This window comes from Scyliorhinus canicula, chromosome 22 (assembly GCF_902713615.1).
Source record: "Scyliorhinus canicula chromosome 22, sScyCan1.1, whole genome shotgun sequence".
Classification (NCBI taxonomy): Eukaryota; Metazoa; Chordata; class Chondrichthyes; order Carcharhiniformes; family Scyliorhinidae; genus Scyliorhinus; species Scyliorhinus canicula.
The window spans coordinates 18449547-18470142 of NC_052167.1; the positions used below are offsets into that span (position 1 = coordinate 18449547).

At 45.9% G+C, this 20596-nt stretch overlaps 1 protein-coding gene across 6 annotated transcripts in view; it reads right to left on the reverse strand.

Annotated features, from left to right (window-relative positions):
• Positions 1–20596, reverse strand: part of LOC119956143 (cardiac-enriched FHL2-interacting protein) — a 141189-nt gene that overhangs the window by 41692 nt on the left and 78901 nt on the right. For 5 of the 6 annotated variants that reach the window (XM_038783054.1, XM_038783053.1, XM_038783052.1 and 2 more), the window contains exons 3-4: positions 14843–14945; positions 4272–8347 (exon numbers count right to left, since the gene is read on the reverse strand). In XM_038783054.1, coding sequence (XP_038638982.1) covers positions 4475–8182 — 3708 coding nt within the window. In that variant the 5' untranslated portion in view covers positions 8183–8347; positions 14843–14945 and the 3' untranslated portion in view covers positions 4272–4474. Of the gene's footprint in view, positions 1–4271; positions 8348–14842; positions 14946–20596 lie in introns of those variants that run through there. The other variant, XR_005458590.1, reaches the window with a different exon arrangement.

Sequence of the window (20596 nt, forward strand, 5' to 3'; positions counted from 1 at the left end):
TTTTTCACTGTACCTCGGTACAGGTGACAATAAACAATCCAATCCAATTTAAATTGTCTCCTGATTGGAAGATTCGTGAATGGGGTTGAATAATTTTCAACATTATAAAACCCCCCCTCTAGCCTTATGATGGTGAGATTCATTGGTGATGCAACTTAAGAGGTTGAGTCTTAGAATGCTACCCCAAGAAACGCAACAAGAGATGTACTGAGGCTGTGGTAAATGGCCACAGACATCCACAACAGTCTGATGCATCACTGAAAGACTTTCTCTATGGCCCCCATTAACCTTAGTTTCCCAAAGACTATTTTGTCCATATTTGATCGAAGGATGAGTTGATGTTGAGAGCAACTATACTTCATCGCTGACCCCTCTTGGGAACACAATATTCACATCTTTACACTGTGGCCGAACTGTTCTTGTGCAAATTCAATCATTGCTTCCTTGATTTTATATTCAATGTATCTATGTATTCATTTGGAATCTCGTTTGGTCAACGCCATAACCTTTCTTAGCAGCCTTTTATTGATCTCAGTCTCTGGTCATTATACCTCCATTTATTTAGATGCTTCACTATTTTTTCTCCCTAAGTGACTACCACTCAGAAATCCAAGCGATGGCATTCAGCAAACCTTTGCATTCTTCCGCACATTTTGACATGCAACATTTCATTAATATATTATTCCTTCTGTGCCTTGACCAAATCATTAATATAAGCAAAAAGCAAAAGAGGTTCCCGTTTAAATGGTAAAACTGCTATCCACGACCATCCAGTTACCCCTTTCAGCCATTGGCCCTTAGCCATCTGTCTGGACAATCATAGAATCCCTACAGTTCCTACAGGTCTTTCGGCCTATTGCATCTGCACTGACCCTTCAAAAGAGTACCCTGCCTAGTACCCCCCCCTCCCCCATCCCCCCAATCCTAGCTAACCTTTGTACACTAATGGGCAATTTAGAATGGCCGAAGGCCACAGGCCAAAGATGTACAGGATAGGTGGATTGGCCATTCTAAATTGACTCTTAGTGCTAGAAGATTAGGTGGGGTTATGGGGTTACAAGGATAGGGAAGGGGAGTGGGTCTAGATAGGGTGCTCTTTCCAAGGATTGGTGTAGACTAATGGGCCAAATGGCCTCCTTCGGCACTGTAGGGATTCTATAATTCTATGAATCCACCTAACCTGCACATCTTTGGACTGTGGGAGGAAACCGGAGCACCCGGAGGAAACCCGTGCAGACACGGGGAGAACATACAAACTCCACACAGTCACCCAAGGTCAGAATCGATCCCAGGTCCGTGGCGCTGTGAGGCAGCAGTGCTAACCACTGTGTCACCTTACCGCCCATGGTTGGTATATTCACAGCATTTCTCATGGGCTGGGCTGCAGTGGCCTGTGTGCCAGGCGAAGAGCAAGGCAGAGGTCAGGCTGAGTACGAGAGCAACGGAAAGGAGAAGGATGAACAATAAGTGACGGAGATCCCAGGGCCAGGAAGGGAGAGAGGAGACACAAGTGGATTAATGAGGTCAGGATCGACCTCATCATCTAAGTGTGAAGAAATGGCAAAATGGCTCAGTAGCAGTCGATTGCCCACTTCCGCAGCTATCCAATCAGGGTCAGTGCCTCGAAGAGGAAAAAACATCCAATCTGAAACTGGGACATGAGCCAAAATTCGTCCAGTCAGACAATCACGATACCAGTCTTCCAGCATCAGAGAAAACATTTATTACCCACATTAACACAGTAGGAGACCGCTATGTCTGGCATGAGGTGTTTCCAAAATCAATCAAAAACTTGACAGTACATTTGTCACCAACGGGAGTGCCTAGGTCAGTAATTTTGCTCTGATCAATGTAGTTATTAAACATTAAAATAATGTTTGAGTAAGAATTGAGTTAGATAGCATTTAGCAATGTAGCTAAAGTTCTATAGATTCTTCCCTTCACGCATTATTTTTGCAAAAAGTAGATGCACTCAAATGCATGTACATGTAGTTGTTTTTAAGAGGAGATATACTCAAACCTAGTTCAGACTAGGCTAACAACTGATTTTGTTTGGAAAATCTTTTACAGTGCACATATATATATATATAGATATATAGGCAATATGGTTGATGCATATGTAGACATTTAATAAGGTGCTACATGGGGCAGAGGGGAGAAACTGAAAGGTTGTTTTCCCTTGCCTGGCATATCTAGAGAATGGTGACACCGCCTCAGAATAAGGGATCTCGATCGCTTTGAACCGAGATGAGAAGGAATTTCTTCATGCAGAGGGTTGTGAACCTTTGGAATTCTCTATCCCGGAAGCTTCTGATTCTCCATCGCTGAGTATATTCAAGGTTGAGGTGGACAGATCTCTCAAGGATATGGGGAATGGGCGGGAAAGTGGAGTTGATAGAGAAAATGAGCCATGGTTGTATTGAATGAGTGGTGGCCATAGGCCCTACTCCTGCTCCTACGTACAAGAAAGATGTTGTTCAAATTCAGACACACTGCATTAAAGAGAAAGTAGCTACTCGACAGTGGCACAGGGGTTAGCACTGCTCCCTCACAGCGCCAGGGACCGGGGTTTGTTTCCGACATTGGGTGACTGTCCATGTAGAGTTTACACATTCTTCCCATGTTTGTGTAGGTCTCACCCCCACAACCCAAAAGATGTGTAGGATAAGTGGATTGGCCACACTAAATTGTCCCTTAATTGGAAAAAAAATTGGATACTCTAAATTTACAAAAGAAATAAAAATAATAAATAATTGCAGTCAAACCAACTTCAATGGGAGTAAGATTGAGCCTGGACCACCTAAATTGGAATCAAAGGCAAACTGTAACTGATCAATGGGGTGCTTTCAGTGGTATGAAAGTGACATTTTAATGGGAGACAGCAAGCAACTTCTTATAATTCTTCAGCTCAGAGATCAAGTCTGGGACCTCATTGGCATTCACGGATCAATTTTGCAGAAGCTGGTTTAGCACAGGGCTAAATAGCTGGCTTTTAAAGCAGACCAAGGCAGGCCAGCAGCGCGGGTTCAATTCCCGTGCCAACCACCCCGGACAGGCGCCGTAATGTGGCGACGAGGCACTTTTCACAGTAACTTCATTTGAAGCCTACTTGTGACAATGAGCGGTTTTCAGTTCATTTCTTTTCACTTCATCACATGGTACATTCCTCCTCTGCTGCCTCTCCCCCTATCTACCTGGAAGAGGGAGAGCAACTATTTTAGAATTCAGACTATGCTCCAAATGAACTGAGAAATTAAAATGTGAACTATTATTTTTGGTGCAATTGCATTCTGAAAACGTATGGAATGAAACCATACCTCGTTCAAAGTGTAGTGTATAGAATCATAGAATTTACAGTGCAGTAGGCGGCCATTCGGCCCATCGAGTCTGCACTGGCTCTTGGAAACAGCACCCTACCCAAGCCCACACCCCCACCCTATCCCCATAACCCAGTAATCCCACCCAACACTAAGGGCAATTTTGGACACTAAGGGCAATTTAGCATGGCCAATCCACCTAACCTGTACATCTTTGGACTGTGGGAGGAAACCGGAGCACCCGGAGGAAACCCACGCAGACACGGGGAGAACGTGCAGACTCTGCACAGACAGTGACCCAAGCCGGGAATCGAACCTGGGACCCTGGAGCTGTGAAGCAATTGTGCTAACCGCTATGCTACCGTGCTGCCCAAATGTTGTGCATTACAGAGTGAGAATGCGGAGCTCCAGAATTAGATCAATTGGGAGTTGCATAAATTAGCTCCCAGTAAGATTACGAGGGAGTCCTGCATGGATTTCAGTTGGCACAATTCTGAGCAATTTTAGGTTGTGTTTCAACTTAAGATGCTCTGATTGGGGGTGATTTGGTAACCCGATATTGATATGTTTTGGAGAAGGTGCTGAAATTTCGCACGTCGAGTATTGGTGCAAGAGCTCTGGAATGGTGCCAACACTTGGCAATCGAGAGCATGGCGACCGGCCTGGCATTCCTCGTTTAATGAAAATAAATCAAATTTGAAAAGTAATGCCATCTTTTACCAAAGCCGGGACCATCGTCAACTCATCAAAGCCACAATTTGGAGCTTGCCGCGGTTAGAGAATCACTACACTGGAACCTTGAGAAAAAAAGGTAAAATAATGGAAAGAAATCACAGAATACAAAATTCCTCTAAAGCTTGAGGGATGTTGTGTGCTTTAGTTATCCGATTGGCAATGGCCACCCATTTTTGCACCTGTTAACTCACTTCCTTAATCATTCAGAAATGAGTCATATTTTATATACATTTGCGTCTTTATTTGAGTTTCCAATTTCTGATGCCATGTCTAGTTTAACATCTGAATTGTTATAAACCATCTTGCAAAGCAGTAACAGGTATTTGCCACTCCAGCTGTCGTTTCTGAGGTATTCTACAGATATGGATATATTCTCTAACATGCCGAGAGGTTCCTTCCATACGGAACTGCATTACCTTCCGCTAATTGTTTTCGCTGGCAATATCTTCCAGATCCTCCATGACAATTAACTCCAAATTATGGCCTTCTGTTTGCAACTGACTGCTCACCGCACTGCACTGAGTGTCATTTTGAGGATCGAAAAGTGTCTCAATATATGGTTCATTTCCTTGTTCCCCTGTGCATGTCAAGTCAGTGTTTGTCCATTCGTTTAAAGGGGCCTCTTTTTCTTGGACATCCAGTAGGATTGCAGGTGCTGACATGTGAGAATGAGGCCTGAGAACTGATACTGAAGTTAAAGGGAAGGATAGGAAGCCGGGATATAACACATAGGAATTATTAAAAAAATCGAGCGATGCATTTCGACCTGTTGAGGGTATGGACACCTGAAAGTACTTGTCGGTTTCCGGATCGTACAGTGTCTTTGTCTGCACTTGGATGGGGATATCTACAAAAAAGTACTGGCCAGATTCAGGATCTTGAAGCAGTTTTCGCTGGCTTAATGGAAATGAGTGTACAGATGTGAGCGGCCGAGTACTATTTAATGCCATGATGTTGGGCACAGCTGGAATAACACAGGAATCCATTGGCAGCATAGGTACCGGAGAACAAGCAATGGGTGTTTGTGACGCGGGGACACATGGGGGGGGTTCTGGCGTGTTCGAGAGAACAGGATCGGATTCTGTCTCGTCACCGCCTTGCTTTTTCTGCTTGCCGTCAGTCCTTTTCTTCCTGGTGGCTAATTTTTTGGCTCTGCGCAATGCTTTCTCAGACTTTGGAGGGACGACGGGAGGTTTTCCTGCCGTCTTTGAATCTACGCTGCACGTTGAGTCTGGCCTGGGATTCATCGCCACTGACCTGCCCGCCCCCATCTCCTCAGAGTCAAGTTTGTCACATCCTGGGGTTCCCTCTGACACAGACATGTCTGGCGTTTCTTTCCTAAGATCCACATCCACACCCCCAGGGGCTGGCTTGGGGATGGTGGACTTTGCACTTTTCATTACTGGGGAGATTTTCAACATGTTATCTTTGATTTTAAACAACGTGGGCCTCGGTGAGTTTGTGATATTTCCTTGTCCATGTATCTCTTGCTTTGAAAAAATGCTGTAGAATTTTTCTTCGCCCAGCATGTCCAAGGGGCTGTCACCTTTCGCTCTACGTCCTGTTAAGTCTCTTGGCGTTCGGCTTTGATGTTCATCCATCCCCTCCGAGTTCGCGGCAGGGTCACTCAATGCATAATACTGCAACTCATACTTTTCAATGTCTTTCAACACCTCAGCTGTGGGGCAGCCACTTAAAGAGCTCCTCGTGCCACCAGTGCTTCTCTCAGTTGAGTGGTCAGCCATCACACGTTCTGTGTCCTGACAGTGGTCACCTCCCAAGGTAAAATAGGAGTGGTTGGACAGCTTCAGGTCCTGTGTAGCGGGATGGGAAGATGCCCCGTTGCTTGGCACATTCGCTTCCAACATTGGCCGATAAGTCTCTTCTGGTCTCTGGGATGCCAGCCCGTCTTGCATTCTGAAATGATTCTCATTGGGGTAGCCAGCTTTGTGCACTTGGCTGAACAAGGGACATTCAGATTTCCTGCTCCGATGGGATCTATTTCGCCTCTCTTCTGTTTTTTCCAGCACCGCCTTTGCGTCCTCTGGGCTATTTCTTGCCAACGCTGACCTTTTCTGATTCGTTGCCCCTCCCTCGCTGCTAAGTTTGTTCAGCTGACAGGCGACCTTCCTGTCCAGACCTCTCTCCACGTGAACCTCCGCGGCGACCATGGCGGATCGGGGCCTCGCGTTTCTCGTTCTCCAAGAGGGATATGACCCGGCTTCTTTAACTGTTTGTGGCGACCTTACGTTGAGATAGTCATCGTTCTTCCATGTGTCTGGCTCAGCTCTGTGGATGGTTTCAGCTTTACTGAGAGACCTGGCAGTGGGTGTGGCACTCACGGCATTGGGCACCTTGTTGGGTTTTTCCTGATCACAGGAGTCACCCGTGTAGTTTTCCCTGGTGCCCAGTCTTAAAGGGGCGGAAGACGTCCTTTCATTGGTTTGATGTATGTTTTGGAAAATGTACTCCTTGTTCTTGCTCTGCTCGGACAGGCTCTGTGGAGTAACGGACGAGGTGTAGGTGGACTTCACTCGTTTCCTGACATCTTTGAGGTTATAGAGCAGGCTTGAAGCCTTGGATTTGTAACTCTCACGCAATTTGTAATCGCCTCCTCCTCTACCTTCATCCCCCTGAACCACTGGAAGCTGAATGAGGGGAGGTGTCACTGCCATTGGCTGGGCTGGTGATACCTCTGCCCCATTGGCACTGTGGCCAATGTTTGGCGTCAGGAGCTTCGAGATGCTGAAAGACGGGCTCTCCCCTCGCGCCCGTTGTTCGGCCAATGTTGAAACCTCTGCAAGGTGGCACTCTGCGGGGACAACCTCCCCACTCACTACCTCCGAATCGATTTGCTTTTTAAATTGAGGATTTCTCGAGCTTCTCCACAGCTGGAAACCCCTTCCCTCGTCCTCATTTTCTATTGTGCCACCACCACGATCCTTTTCAGGTTTAATGTCCTGCAAACTATTGCCCTGCCCCGCACTTTCCTTGACACCAGACTGATTTGCTTCAGGCACGAATGAGCGAGTATCCGAATCCCTGCCACTGGGTGAGCAGTTCACCGGTTTCTGAGTTAGGTCGGTTTTGGCTTCATTTGGGGGCACCCTCGCCTGCACAAGGGGATGTGCCCGTCGACAACGGGCACCATCGTCGCACAGGTTGCGCGCTTGCACACTGGGTTGAAGGCTGAGGCTTAGCTTTTCGACGTGGTCACCTTCCTCAAAAAGAAACCTGCTGTGATCGTGCCAGGATTTGAACGCACTGCTCTCGCTATGGAGGAAGTTGCCCTTCGAATCCGGTGTCCTCAGCTGGCCGGCCTTCCTAGAGGGGCTGTCCTCTGACGTTTGAGCAGGGTGTTTCAGAACCGTGGCGTCAGTGGGGCGGCCTTGCTTTCTGTACTGCGTACTTTTCGGGGAGCTCAAGACACTGGTTTTGCTGCTCCTGGCCGGTGGAAGCCGCTTCTTGCAGTTGAGCCAATAATGTTCCTGGCAAGCGGCAGAAAAGCTCGATTTCTCCTTGTGCATGTTGACGAGAGCTGACGAGTCCCACTGCGTAATGTTGTGCACTTCGCTCTCCTCTGGCAGTCCAGAGTGCCCGCTGCCCACCTGCTTTGCACTCAGTACCAGTTCTCCCGTGACACCCCCATCACTTTGATCAAATGCTTCAATCAACGAGGAAATCTTTGACTTTTGCTTCCCTAATTTCTGACTCGACCCGAGGGTTTCCCTTGGGAAGCCATTTCCTGTGCGACCTTTGGAGTCCTCGTCTTCGACAGAACACTGCACTATTAATTTCTGGAATGTTTCAGGTGCTTCTTTTGGTTGCTTTTGGATTATATTCGAGGAGATTTTCACCTGGCCTGTAGAACGCTTGCTCCTGTCTGAACCTGGGAGCTCACTTGCCTGATTCCCACTGGCAGCTGATGGAGAGCTGGTCATACCCAAATCATTACACATACCCTCTTGTGCCACACACAAGCTCTTGAAAGCTCGCTCCGTCAACCGGCTCACTTCTCTATCCGCCTCATCCAAAATGCTCCCAGCGCTCGACGTATCACTAAAACCATCCACGTGCTTGGAACATCCTTGCATGATCCTTGGCTTCTTGGCAAACTCCAAAGAGTTCATAATCCCTGTCCTCTGGCCAAAATCTGCTTCACCAACACGCACACACACGTCCAGTTCTGCACCCCGTTTGTGTTTCTACAACGTTTGGCTTCGAACTGAAGATTTCTGGAGCTTCTTCATTCTTCATCCATTCAGATACCAAGTCGTGAAACCAGGGTTTCCCTCCTGTGTGAAGAAAGATAATGTTATTGCATTAATCTCCTAGACGTTGTAACAGTGAATTAAGTCTGAACGTTTGCCACCCTGACTTAATGTCTGCCCTCTAATTAAGCCTCACTGCCAGCGCCAGATCGTGCAAACGTTTAAATTTTGGGGTCAAGGAAAATTGAGACTGGGGTTGAAACAAAATACTGCAGCTGTTGAAAGTCTGAGACACAAGTGGAAACATGCAGCAGGCCAGGTAGCATTTTTCAACAGGACACAATGCACCAGATGGCATGGTGGCACAGTGGTTAGCACTGTTGCCTCATAGCACCAGGGACTGGGGTTCGATTCCAGCCTTGGGTGACTGTGTGGAGGCTGCACTTTCTCCCGTGTCTGCCTGGGTTTCCACCGGGTGCTCCGGTTTCCTCCCACAGTCCAAAGACGTGCAGGTTAGGTGGATTGGCCATGATAAATTGCCATTAGTGACCACAAAAATGTGTAGGTTCGGTGAGGTTATGGAGATAGGATGGGGGCCTGGGCCCAGGTAGGGTTCTCTTTCGGAGGGTTGATACAGATTTGATTTCCTTCTGCACTGTAGTCATTCTATGATTCGAAACCTCCTTCCCCTCACCTTGATCTTGTGTCACCTCGTGACTGACCTTTCAATTCAGTCATGCTGAATTGGTTTCTAGGGATGTAGCTGTTAGTTGGGGTTAAGAGGGTGGGCTCCTTTCAGAGGCTCCCTTTCTGCACTGAAGGGATTCTATGGTTCTATAGTCCATCTTTCAGTGTCAAAATATATGATGTGCAGCCAAATATATGAACAGCACTTATAATTGAATAGACAAAGGGGGAAGGTTGGATTGAAGAAGGGCAAAATAAATCGAAGGACCTGTACAGATTTGCGCTGGAAACAGTTTGCTCTTACCTCTTCCCAACAAATGATTCAACATGGGCTGGGAAACAAACTTGTTTACTTTCTTTCATGAAAGCAGAGGCAAAGGAATAATAAAAGGCCTTTTCCGGCCATTTGAAATCAGTAGAAGAGACAGTTTGAGACAGATAAAAACCTAAACGCATCTACTTTTATTCACCAGGAACACATTCAGCAAATGATCCACATCTCAACACATTCTGTATTGGATTGAAGAACCCTACTTTACAGAGAAATGTAACTTTACCTCATGGGCCAAAATCTACTGGCACGGTCCACTGCGGGAATGGTCATGGGCGGGATGGTTAATATGATTGACTGGCGGAAGGTCCGTTGACCTCAGGGGGGGGGGGGGGGGATTTCCAGCAGGTGGGAACCGGACATCCCGCCACATATTTGCCAGTTTCCATTCCCTTCGTATCCTTAAGCTTATCAATTTTACTTCCTTCCTCTCCCTCTCCCCTAAACATCCAGATAGATTCAGGGCTGCCATCTTTCCTGGGCATTGGTGTGCTGAAGGGTCAAGCTGCTCAAACTGGCCAATGACACACTCCAAACCCCCAATTGTAGTCATTTTGCGAACCCATTCTACTCCTCCTTCAACTGGACACATGTTGGGTCGGCATTGGTCAAATCTCTTGTTCGAATATTTGGAGAAATATTACCAGAACGGAGACCGAGCAATGTGCGAAGAATAATGAACATCTTGGGATCAAAACCCGGACTGGAGGTCTTGTCCGTTTCCCTCCCATCGGCAGCTTTGTTCATTTAGTATAAATTACTACAATTGTAAATTTAGCTGTAAAACAGAACCTTAAATTGAATTCGACTCACATGGAGGTAGGGAAATCTGAAGTAGGAGACAACCTTGAAAAGTTAAATAAATTTAGGAAGTTGATGTTTTTATCCATTTTTTATTATCAGGTGGTGATATTTACAATGCCATCATTTTTTTAAAGTCCATTCATTCACCGGATATGGGAGTCTCTGGCTAGGCCAGTATGAATTGGCCATTTATTGAGGCAAGGCAGCACAGTGGTTAGCAATGCTGCTTCACAGTGCCAGGAATGCGGGTTCAATTCCAGACTTGGGTCACTGTCTGTGTGGAGTTTGCACGTTCTCCCTGTGTCTGCGTGGGTTTCCTCCAGGTGCTCCAGCTCCCTCCCACAGTCCAAAGGTGTATAGGTTAGGCAGATTGACCGTGATAAATTGCCCCTTAGTGTCCAAAGATGTGCAGGTTAGGTGGGCTTACGGGGATAGGCGGGGCAGGGGCCTAGGTAGGGGGGCACTTTGAGAGTGTCAGTGCGGACCCGATGGGTTGAATGACCTTCTTTTGCACTGTAGGAATTCAATCCCTACTTGTTCTTGAAAAGGTGGTGGTGACGGGCAGCACAGCGGCGCATTGGTTAGCACTGCTACCTCATGGCACCGAGGACCCGGATTCCATCCCGGCCCCGGATCACTGTCCGTGTAGAGCTTGCACATTCTCCCCGTGTCTGCGTGCGTCTCACGCCCACAACCCAAAGATGTGCAGGGTAGGTGGATTGGCCATGCTAAATTGCCCCTTAATTGGAAAAAAAGAGATTTGGGTACTCTAAGTGTATTTTTAAAAAATGCGGTGGTGAGTCACCACCTCGAGCGGCTGCAGTCCCTGTGGTGAAGGTACACGCACTGTGCGGTTAGCGAGGGAGTTCCAGAATCTTGACCCAATGACAGTGAAGGGAGGGCTGATAAATTTCCAAATCAGGATGCAAATGCCTTAGAGGGGAATGAATTTGCAGGTGATGGTCTTCCCACACATCTGCTGCTCTTGCCCTACCAGATAGTAGAGGCCATGGGTTTGGAAGGTACAGTTGAAGCAGCTTTGGTGAGTTGTTGCAGTGCATCTTGTGGATGTTAGTTAAAAATATAATTTTTTATAACGTGCAACAAAACGGTTTTAATATTTTCTGCCACACTCTTATGAATGGATATATTTATGATTGTAATTCCAACTTCACTAACCGTTCCTTAAGCAACAGAAAGCTTGTTTTAATTTTTAATTTATTTTTATATTAATAAGGATGTTAATCTGTCTTTGCTCATTTGATTCATAAAGAGGCGAGTACAAGGGGAGTATAGAGCTCTACCTGTAGTTGTCTCGGATTCAGATTCAGATTTACAAATATTGAGACACAAAATAATTACTGACCTCGTACAACTTAAAGCTAAACATTCAAATTTCATTGACTCGAAATGGATTAGTCCACAGGTCAGGCGAAGTTATAATGGATTTGATTTTAGCTGAAAATCAAGACCAGAATATTTGATTTTAATTTTCTTATAAATCCTGAGAGTTCGTTCTGTGATTCCCATAGAGAGTTACATCTCCGGGAAGCTCAGATAGAAGGGTTGGGGCAACAATGGTGCAGATCTATCTGTGGTCCCATTGAGAGCGGCTTCCTCACCACGATTACTGAGTTAGCCCACAAGTTCTTTGTCTCCTGATGATTTTACCTAATGCTAGCATGCCGTCCTACATGTGCTGGCTACCCTCCAGTGACTAATGCGAGGGCCTGGCGAGAAGCTTGACAATAAATGGTGAACGGTGGGGCCTATTGGGAAGGGTGGGGGAGGTGGGTGGTCCCAGCCAGACGTCTACAGCTGTGTGTGTTCCATCAGGGCTGATTAGATGTACGAACCGTAGAAAGCTCGTTGAGTCACCCAGACTTGAAACGTTAGCTCCCTTCCCTCTCTCCACAGATGCTGTCAGACCTGCTGCAATTGTCCAGTATTTTCTGAATCTCTTTGTGGTGCTGGTTGACTGAGGGAGGAATATTGGCTGCACCACGAGAATACCTCCATTGGGAACCTGTCCAACCATGGGGTCTTCACCGCCTGCATCGCCCCCACACTATCCATCACCTCCCTCCACCCAATTGGGGCCGCCAGCCCCTGAACCAGCTCCCCCACTACCATGGAAAACTCCAACCCATCCAGAAAATGCTGCATCCCCTCCCTCCTGGCCGGGGGCTCCGGCTCATATAGCCTTCTGTAGAAGGCCTCAAACACGTCATTCACCTCCTCTGGCTTCATCCACCACTTTACTCTTACCATCCCTCGTTCTGCCAATCTCCTTCGTCCTTCTCAACTGATGGGCCAACGTCCTGCTCGCCTTCGCCCCGTACTCGTGTACTGCCCCTCTGGCTCTGTAACTGCCCCACCACCTTCCCCCGCCTCTAAAATAACGTCCCTATTCTTTGAACCATACCATGGGATCCATCGTGTCAACTTAAATAGGTGGATGGAGCCAAATTATGAATTATTCGTTGTACATCACCAACCCACAGATTTTATACGTCCAATTTTTTTAGGCAGGAAGGATAGGACTAATCTCAAAGGTCACGAAAATCGGAGCCACAAAGGGACCGTATCTCCTTGCCCTCGTTCTTCAGCACCTTGGCCAATAGCAGCATTCCTGTTGGCCTCTCAACTAATATCCGTGGACTTAGCACTTAACAAAATACATCAGATTGAACTGGGTGTGTCCCAATGGTCTCCGATTGGCAAAAGTGAGAGTAGTGGAGAAACGTGTTCCAAAAGCTGTTGGGGTTCTTCAGAATTGAGATGTGTTGGAGGGCCAGAACGGATGGAGATTGACTTTACTGTAAATAAAGCAAACTGCAATAGGGTTTCAATGCATTTGCTAAAGAAGACCTTGAAAACAAGAAGGGCCACTCAAAAGTAACCCTTTCCTTTACAAGATAAATTGTAGAATGCTCTGCAATTTCCCACTTGCTATGTAACAGAACTGATCTAAATTACTCTTAAACATGGCAATACAAAATATGGAACACCAAATTTGAATGGTCATTACTGCACCATATGGTTGATACAATCTGTTGTATAAGTATATTGATTTGATAGGCGCCTGAGTTTGAATAATGAGTCCCATACCAGCCTCTCTGAACAGGCGCCGGAATGTGGTGACTAGGGGCTTTTCGCAGTAACTTCATTGAAGCCTACTCGTGACAATAAGCGATTTTCATTTCATTTTCAATAAAAGGTAATCTTATTTCTTAGTTTTAGAATAAAACATATTTGTTTTCAAGTTACTAACGGGCTGGTTATATTAAATGTACAATTCACTCACATACCCTATCAATTTTTTAAAATATAAAATGCACCTGAATCTTACAAATTAATCTTGGGGTTTATGTCACAGAATGTCTGTTTCCATATTTTTCCTCAATGAAGTGAGATATAACAACTGCTCGAATTTGTTGAGAAGATTGAACTCAAAAATCTTTAGCAGGGATTGTCTGCTGACAACTGCCCCACCAGTAGAAGGCAGAGTGGTCCATGAAGTATTGTATCTCCTAACTGACTGCTACTTACTGAAGTGTCGAAGTACAGGACCAGCTGAAAAAAAAAGGTTTTGAGGATATACTGCCTGACATCGAATCTGCTTGCCTCTGGATACTGGCTTGGTTAAACGGGACACACTGCACAGAATTAAAACAGTCCGTAACAGGTGGCAAAGGCTCGCCATGCAGTCTTCGCAGGCTGTGTCGGTTTAGGACACCTGAATCCGACGCAGATAGGTCAGTGATTGAAGTCATTCTGTAAATGTGGGCCTTGCAAATGCTCCCCCCCCCCCCACCCCCCGCAACCTTAGTTTACAGCCCATTCTCCAGTGGCCCGATTGAGAACGGCTCAAACAGCAGAGGGAAGGCATGTTGCTGCTTGAACCAAGAGCTCAGATAAAGTCGTGGCTCCATAGATTAACTGCAATTTACCTTTCCTGCATTCTTCCCTTAGTGCCTCGGCCCACAGTGACTTAATTTGGTGACCAGAAGCAGGTGCAAATGAGCCGATTCTTTGGGAGAAAGCGGATTGCTGCGTCAGTGAGAGAATCATTCACTTCGCATTGCATGATGCATCCTCTGGAAATGTCAAAAGGGGCGAGCACTGATTACACCTCCTCTTGCCTCCCTCAGAGGTGAAAGGTCAGCTTGCCCAGTAGGTATCCATGACTGTTGCCATCATCATTTTATGGACAACCAACAGGAGATTGCCAAAGTTGTTCAAACTCAGCTGAGCTAAGCCACGTTGTTGCCAGAGACAGGCTCTGAGGCCGGAACAACTGGATTTTGCAATGCACAATAAGAACTGAGGCCAGAAACGTCTCAGATTTATCAATTCACCTTCCAATTGTAAATGAAAATGTGTGCCTTTTTAAAAAATAAATTTAGAGTACCCAATTCATTTTTCCAATTAAGGGACAATTTAGCATGGTCAATCCACCTAGCCTACACATCTTTGGGTTGTGGGGGCAAAACCTACGCAAACACGGGGAGAATATGCAAACTCCACACAGACAGTGACCCAGAGCCGGGATCGAACCTGGGACCTCGGCGCCGTGAGGAAGCAGGGCTAACCCATTGCGCCACCGTGCTGCCCAATGTGTGCCTTCTTAATAATACCCGAAAATACAATGGGTGCTTTTAAACAGACGAGGATTTCATTTTTAAGTCCAGCTGAACAATAAACGACATGCATTTAGATTTGACAGAGGAAAAGCGTTTTGTCTTTAAACGTACCTGCTGTGTCAGCTGATGTAGCAGGACATGTGTGCATTCCGACCAGGTTCCTGTACACTTAAAGCCTCCTGTCTCACCTTCATTTGGTCTCAGCGCTGCCCATCTATAGCAAGAAGTTAAATTTAGTGCAATGAACTGGATCCTTTGCTTGTAAAACTTTGATTAAGCATAGCTGTGACCTTCAGCAATTTTGACATTGCTTCAACTCTCTTGGTAGATGGAAAGAGACCAAACACATTATTAACATCAGAAATGCTGAGTGCAAACTAACATACCGGACAAAAATGGATCATGTAGAACCTTAAACTACTGCTCTTTCATACTCATCAAGTGTTATGAACGTATCAGTTTATGATTGAAACACTCGATGTTGGCAATTGTCCATCAGTCCATCCCAGGCTTGAGTCATCCACACGCCTCGGGGTAGAGAATCCCAAGGATTCGTAACTGCTGGTCCTAAATGAGTGGCCTCCTTATTGGTATCAAATGGAAAGAAAAGGCAGACAATGCAGAACAGAAGACTGGGAAAGTTTTAGAAGCCAGAATGTGATGACCAAAAACAAATAAAGGAGGGAGAAACTGCAGAGAGAATATTAGAAAGGAATATAAAAACAAACTGTGAAAGTTTCTAAAAGTATATAAAAACAAAAGAGTAGATAAAGTGAGTATTGATCCCTTAGCCTGTGAGCTGTTGCATTAATATGAAAAGAAGGAACAGCAGAGGCTTTGAACAGTAGAAGACACAAAATCCATCCTACTGGAAATTCAAGGGCTAAAGGGAAAGAGGAACTTAAAACAATTACTATAACCAGAGAAAAAGTAATGGGAAAACTAATGGAACTTAAAGCTGACAAGACCCAAGCGACCTGATGGACTGTACCCTTGGGCCTTAAAAATGGGACTGCAGAGATAGGAGATGCATTGCTTATAATCTTACAAAATTCCCCAGATTCTGGAATGGATTCAGCTGATTGGTAAGCCATAAATGTAACAGCTTTTCTCAAGAACAGAGGGAGACAGAAAATAAAAAATTATAGGTCAGATAGCCTAACTTTAGTCACTGGGAACATGTGAGAATGTATTATTGAAGAGGTTGTAGTAGGACATTTAGAAAATCGTAGGCAGAACCCACATAGTTTTGCTAAAAGGAAATCGTGTTTGACAAATACATTGAGTTCTTTGAGGATGTAGCAAGTCACGGTGGATGAAGGGGAACTGGTAGATGTAGTGTATTTAGATTTCTAAAAGGCATTTGATAAGGTGTCAGATGAAAGGTCACTATACAAGTTAAGAACTTTTCATGTTGGGGGTGACATATTAGACAGAGGAATGGTAAATTAACAGGAAGCAGAGTCGGAATAAGAGGGCCATTTTCAGAATGGCACGTTATAACTAGTGAAGTGCCACAGTGGTCGGTGCTGGGATTGGCTGTATTGTAGGTAAATTTGCAGACATTACAAAGATAGGTAGGCAAGCAAGTTGTGAGGAGGGTACAAACCATCTGCAAAAGGGATATGGTCGGGGTAAATAGGTGGGCAAAAATTTTGCAGGTGATGTATAATGTGGGAAAACATGAAGCTATCCACTTTAGCAGGAAGAAGAGAATACTCTTTATCTTTAGTATCGTCACAAGTAGGCTTAAATTAACACTGCAATGAAGTTACTATGAAAAGCTCTTAGTCGCCACACTCCGGTGCCTGTTCGGGTACACAGAGGGAGAATTCAGAATGTCTAATTCACCTGACAAGCACGTCCTTTCGGGATTTGTTCAGAGAAGGTTCTCTGGACTGATTCCTGGGATAAGGTGGTTGCCTTATGAGGAAAGGCTGACCAGTTTGGGCCTGTACGCATTGGAGATAAGAAGAATAAGAGGTGGTCATATTGAAACTTTAAAGATTCTGAGGGAACTTGAAAGAGTAAGTCAGCAGTCTTAAGTTAAAGTCCGCTGAACAGCATGTTTAGTGGGGTGTTTCCCGGCAGCTGCAAAGCCGAGAAAGACTCTGCCGCTATTCAACAACACTTTGCCATTTTCTTTGGCATCGCCGAGGAACACCCAGTGAAGGCCACACTAAGTCATTTCCTGCACTGACGAGCTGAGTGCTCGCCTCTTTCCCCAACTTACCTCTTCCTGGGTCCTAGAGTCCCCATTCAACCCACCTCTAATGTGCAATGCCCCCTCCCCGGGCCCAACCCCAGGCATGGACAACCTGGCACCTGGGCATCATGCCACTGCCAGCACCATCCAGGCACCCTGGCAGTGCCAGGCTGGCAGTGTGAAGGTGCCAGGCTGGAAGTCCCAAGGTCCCCAGATGCCAAGGGGCGTACCAGGAAACCACCTTGCCCTGTCCACAACCACCCGGGCCGTTGAATCACGCCCTAGATGCTCAGAGGGTATTTCCTCTCATGGAGCAACCTAGAACATTGCGGACAGAGTTTCAAAATAAGGGGGAGGCGAGGAGAAATTTCTAATCTCGGAGGGTCGTCATTCGCTGAAACTCCCCACCCCAATGAGAGGCTGGGTCATTGAATGTATGCAAGGTTGAGTGAGACAGATATTTGATTGGCAAGGGTCATGGGGCAGGAGATTAGGAAGGAAAGTAAAGTTAAGGCAACAATCAAACTTAGCGGCTAGTTGAGCTGGCTCGGGGGGTGGGGTGGGGGGGCGAATGGTGGTTGCTGCCTGTCTTTGGAAACCAACTGCAGCCAACAAGAAGCACATCTGACAACTGGCAACTGCTCTCTCTGTCGAGCCGCCATGTATCAACCCAGCCCCGTAAACTGATAGTCCGAGTTTAACGTTAACTGGCCAGTGCACGTCTCCCAGTGACTCTGGTGAGGTTGAAGCCGGAGTTGTTAAAAGTCTGAACACTTGTGCGATGCAGTCATTGGAGCGACGCCATGATCTTAACTTCACCTTGCGGTCTAAGTAGCGTTGCCAGCTCTGGTTGGATATAATCCTGGAGGTTTAGTCACATGGCCTCCTACCTCCCACCACTACAATTCAAACAGCCTTTCTTTCCCCCGCCCCCAATCTCTAATAACTTTACAACTGATCAGCAAAAGAGCAGAAAGGAAATGAAGAAGACACACCAAGTCCTGAGTGCTGCTGTGATGTTTCTCCTGAGGTGTCGTCAACATCCAAGATTAACCTTTAATCCCTGGAGACTCCAGGGCAATCCTGGAGTGTTGGCAACCCTACCTTGAAGTAGGGGAAACCCCCGAGTTTAGGGGAGATCCCAATGTTCTGCAGCAGCATTTCCACAGCAAGAGGTTCAGCAATATAAACAACGGTCCACCCACCACTCACACACAAAGGATGGGTAATTAATCTGTACATACACTTCCCTTAAAGGGCAGCACAGTAGCACAAGTGGCTGTGGCTTCACAGCATCAGGGTCCCAGGTTCAATGCCCCGTAGGGTCACTGTCTGTGCGGAGTCTGAACATTCTCCCCGTGTCTGCATGGGTTTCCTCCGGGTGCTCCAGTTTCCTCCCACAATCCAAAGACGTGCAGGTTAGGGGGATTGGTGCTAAATTGCCCTTAGTGCCCAAAAAGGTTAGGAGGGGTTATTGGGTTACGGGGATAGGGTGGAAGTGAGGGTTTAAGTGGGTCGGTGCAGACTCGATGGGCCGAATGGCTTCCTTCTGCACTGTATGTTCTATGTGGTTCTATCTCTGATATTGTTCATCTCACGGGTCAGTTTAACACCTGCTTATTTAGCGCCAGGCCTGAGCAAGTGTTAGATTTGTACTGTACAGCATCCTAAACTGTTCTAAAAGTATAAAAGGGCACCTTTGCAAATATGCTGAGGTTGACTTTCGATGGGAGTAAATCTGATCCAGAATGAGTTTGATGAAAAGTTGGATAAACCAGCGCTTCCTTGGAAGCCCATTATTTATATGCCTCCATCTATTCTGCGGATCAGCATGCTAGATTGTGCCAAGGTGCCGAGTCATGGCTACACCAAGTATTTACTTGGCTGGTATTCAGTCTGTTATGGAATGCGGACCAGACACCCAATTTATATTCGGGAGCCGGACGAGACCCCAACAATTTTTCAGTTTGCGAACTGTGAGGAAAAGATACTTCACGCCAGGAGTGATTCCACTGACAACTTGGGACCTTTTATATTAAAACAAAAATCATTAGCACAGGATTAACCCCATTGGGCAGCACGGTAGCATGGTGGTTAGCATAAGTGCTTCACAGCTCCAGGGTCCCAGGTTCGATTCCCGGCTGGGTCACTGTCTGTGTGGAGTCTGCATGTCCTCCCCGTGTGTGCGTGGGTTTCCTCCGGGTGCTCCGGTTTCCTCCCACAGTCCAAAGATGTGCAGGTTAGGTGGATTGGCCATGCTAAATTGCCCGTAGTGTCCTAAAAAGTAAGGTTAAGAGGGGGTTATTGGGTTAAGGGTATAGGGTGGATACGTGGGTTTGAGTAGGGTGATCATGGCTCGGCACAACATCGAGGGCCGAAGGGCCTGTTCTGTGCTGTACTGTTCTATGTTCTATGTTCTAACATCCAAGAGAAAAAAAAAACAGCTTCTCAATTACCAGTTAACCAATTCTTGCAAAAAAGAAGATTTTTGGGTTCACTTTCCCATCTTCTCAAATTTCAATTAAGCAAAAGCCACACACACAGGTCAAATGCCACTTATTAATACAGTTAACACTCAGTGGCTTACAGATTGATGCCCAACATCCTTGGGAGGGAAGCTTTCAGAAGTCAGTCTGAGAAACAAATGTTTCCTCAGTAACCAAAGCAGAACTCGAAAAAAGGAAACTAAAAACAGACACAGGGCTGGAAACAATACTAAAAAAAAACAGACCCAGCCCCTCTCATGATTGACATTGCAGCCTGCCTATAGCTGTTAATCCCTTAATCACAGCTTTCGCAGACATAATCTGGATACTTTAACCAAATTATTTTAGTAACATTACTGCAACAGTCACATAATACAATATACATAAAAACTACATTCATCAACAGGTCCATGGTGTTGCCAACATTTGTGTAGATCCATGGGGAATGTAATGGGACAATAACAACTTTTATTATGATGCTGCCTGGAATGTAGTACAATATCACAAGGCATGACATTGGAGTGTTCAAAGCAGAACTTGACACTGAGTTGCTGGTTGATAATGTGTTTTTTTGAGAGTTCTGGGAAAGACCTGGAAAAATCCTGGATTGAGATCTTTTCTCAAACTTGGCTTATAAATTCATGCACTTCTCCGGACATCACGACCACCAAGATCAGTACAGGACTATTGCAAGATCAGCTTCTGTCTCTTGATCAGTTGCTCTTTCTTGCCTTGTGAGCTTTGGAATGGATCCAGGGACAGGGCAAACTTAAACAATGGAAGTGAAGGAGAAAGGACGATCGGTGGCACTGGATGGTAGAAGGATTGGCATACACAGTGAGGAATTCCCAAGGGAATTGACTGTCCAGGAGACACCTTGGAATAAACTGGCATTCCGAGCCAAATCTGTTCCACGTTGTTTCCAGAACTCACTGAAAAAGGCATCAAGTAATAATCAATATGAAGCACAGAACATAATGGAAAAATTGACTTTTATTTCTTAAAATAGGGTGTAGATCCTAGATGGGTGGAGGCAACGTAATTGTGGACGAAGTTTCTACAAGTTCACATACAGAAGTTTACAACATAAGTTACGCAGATAAAGATGACACAGAAGTTCTGTTCACCCGATATGTCTCTCACCATCTAACATTAATAATGACATACTGGTTC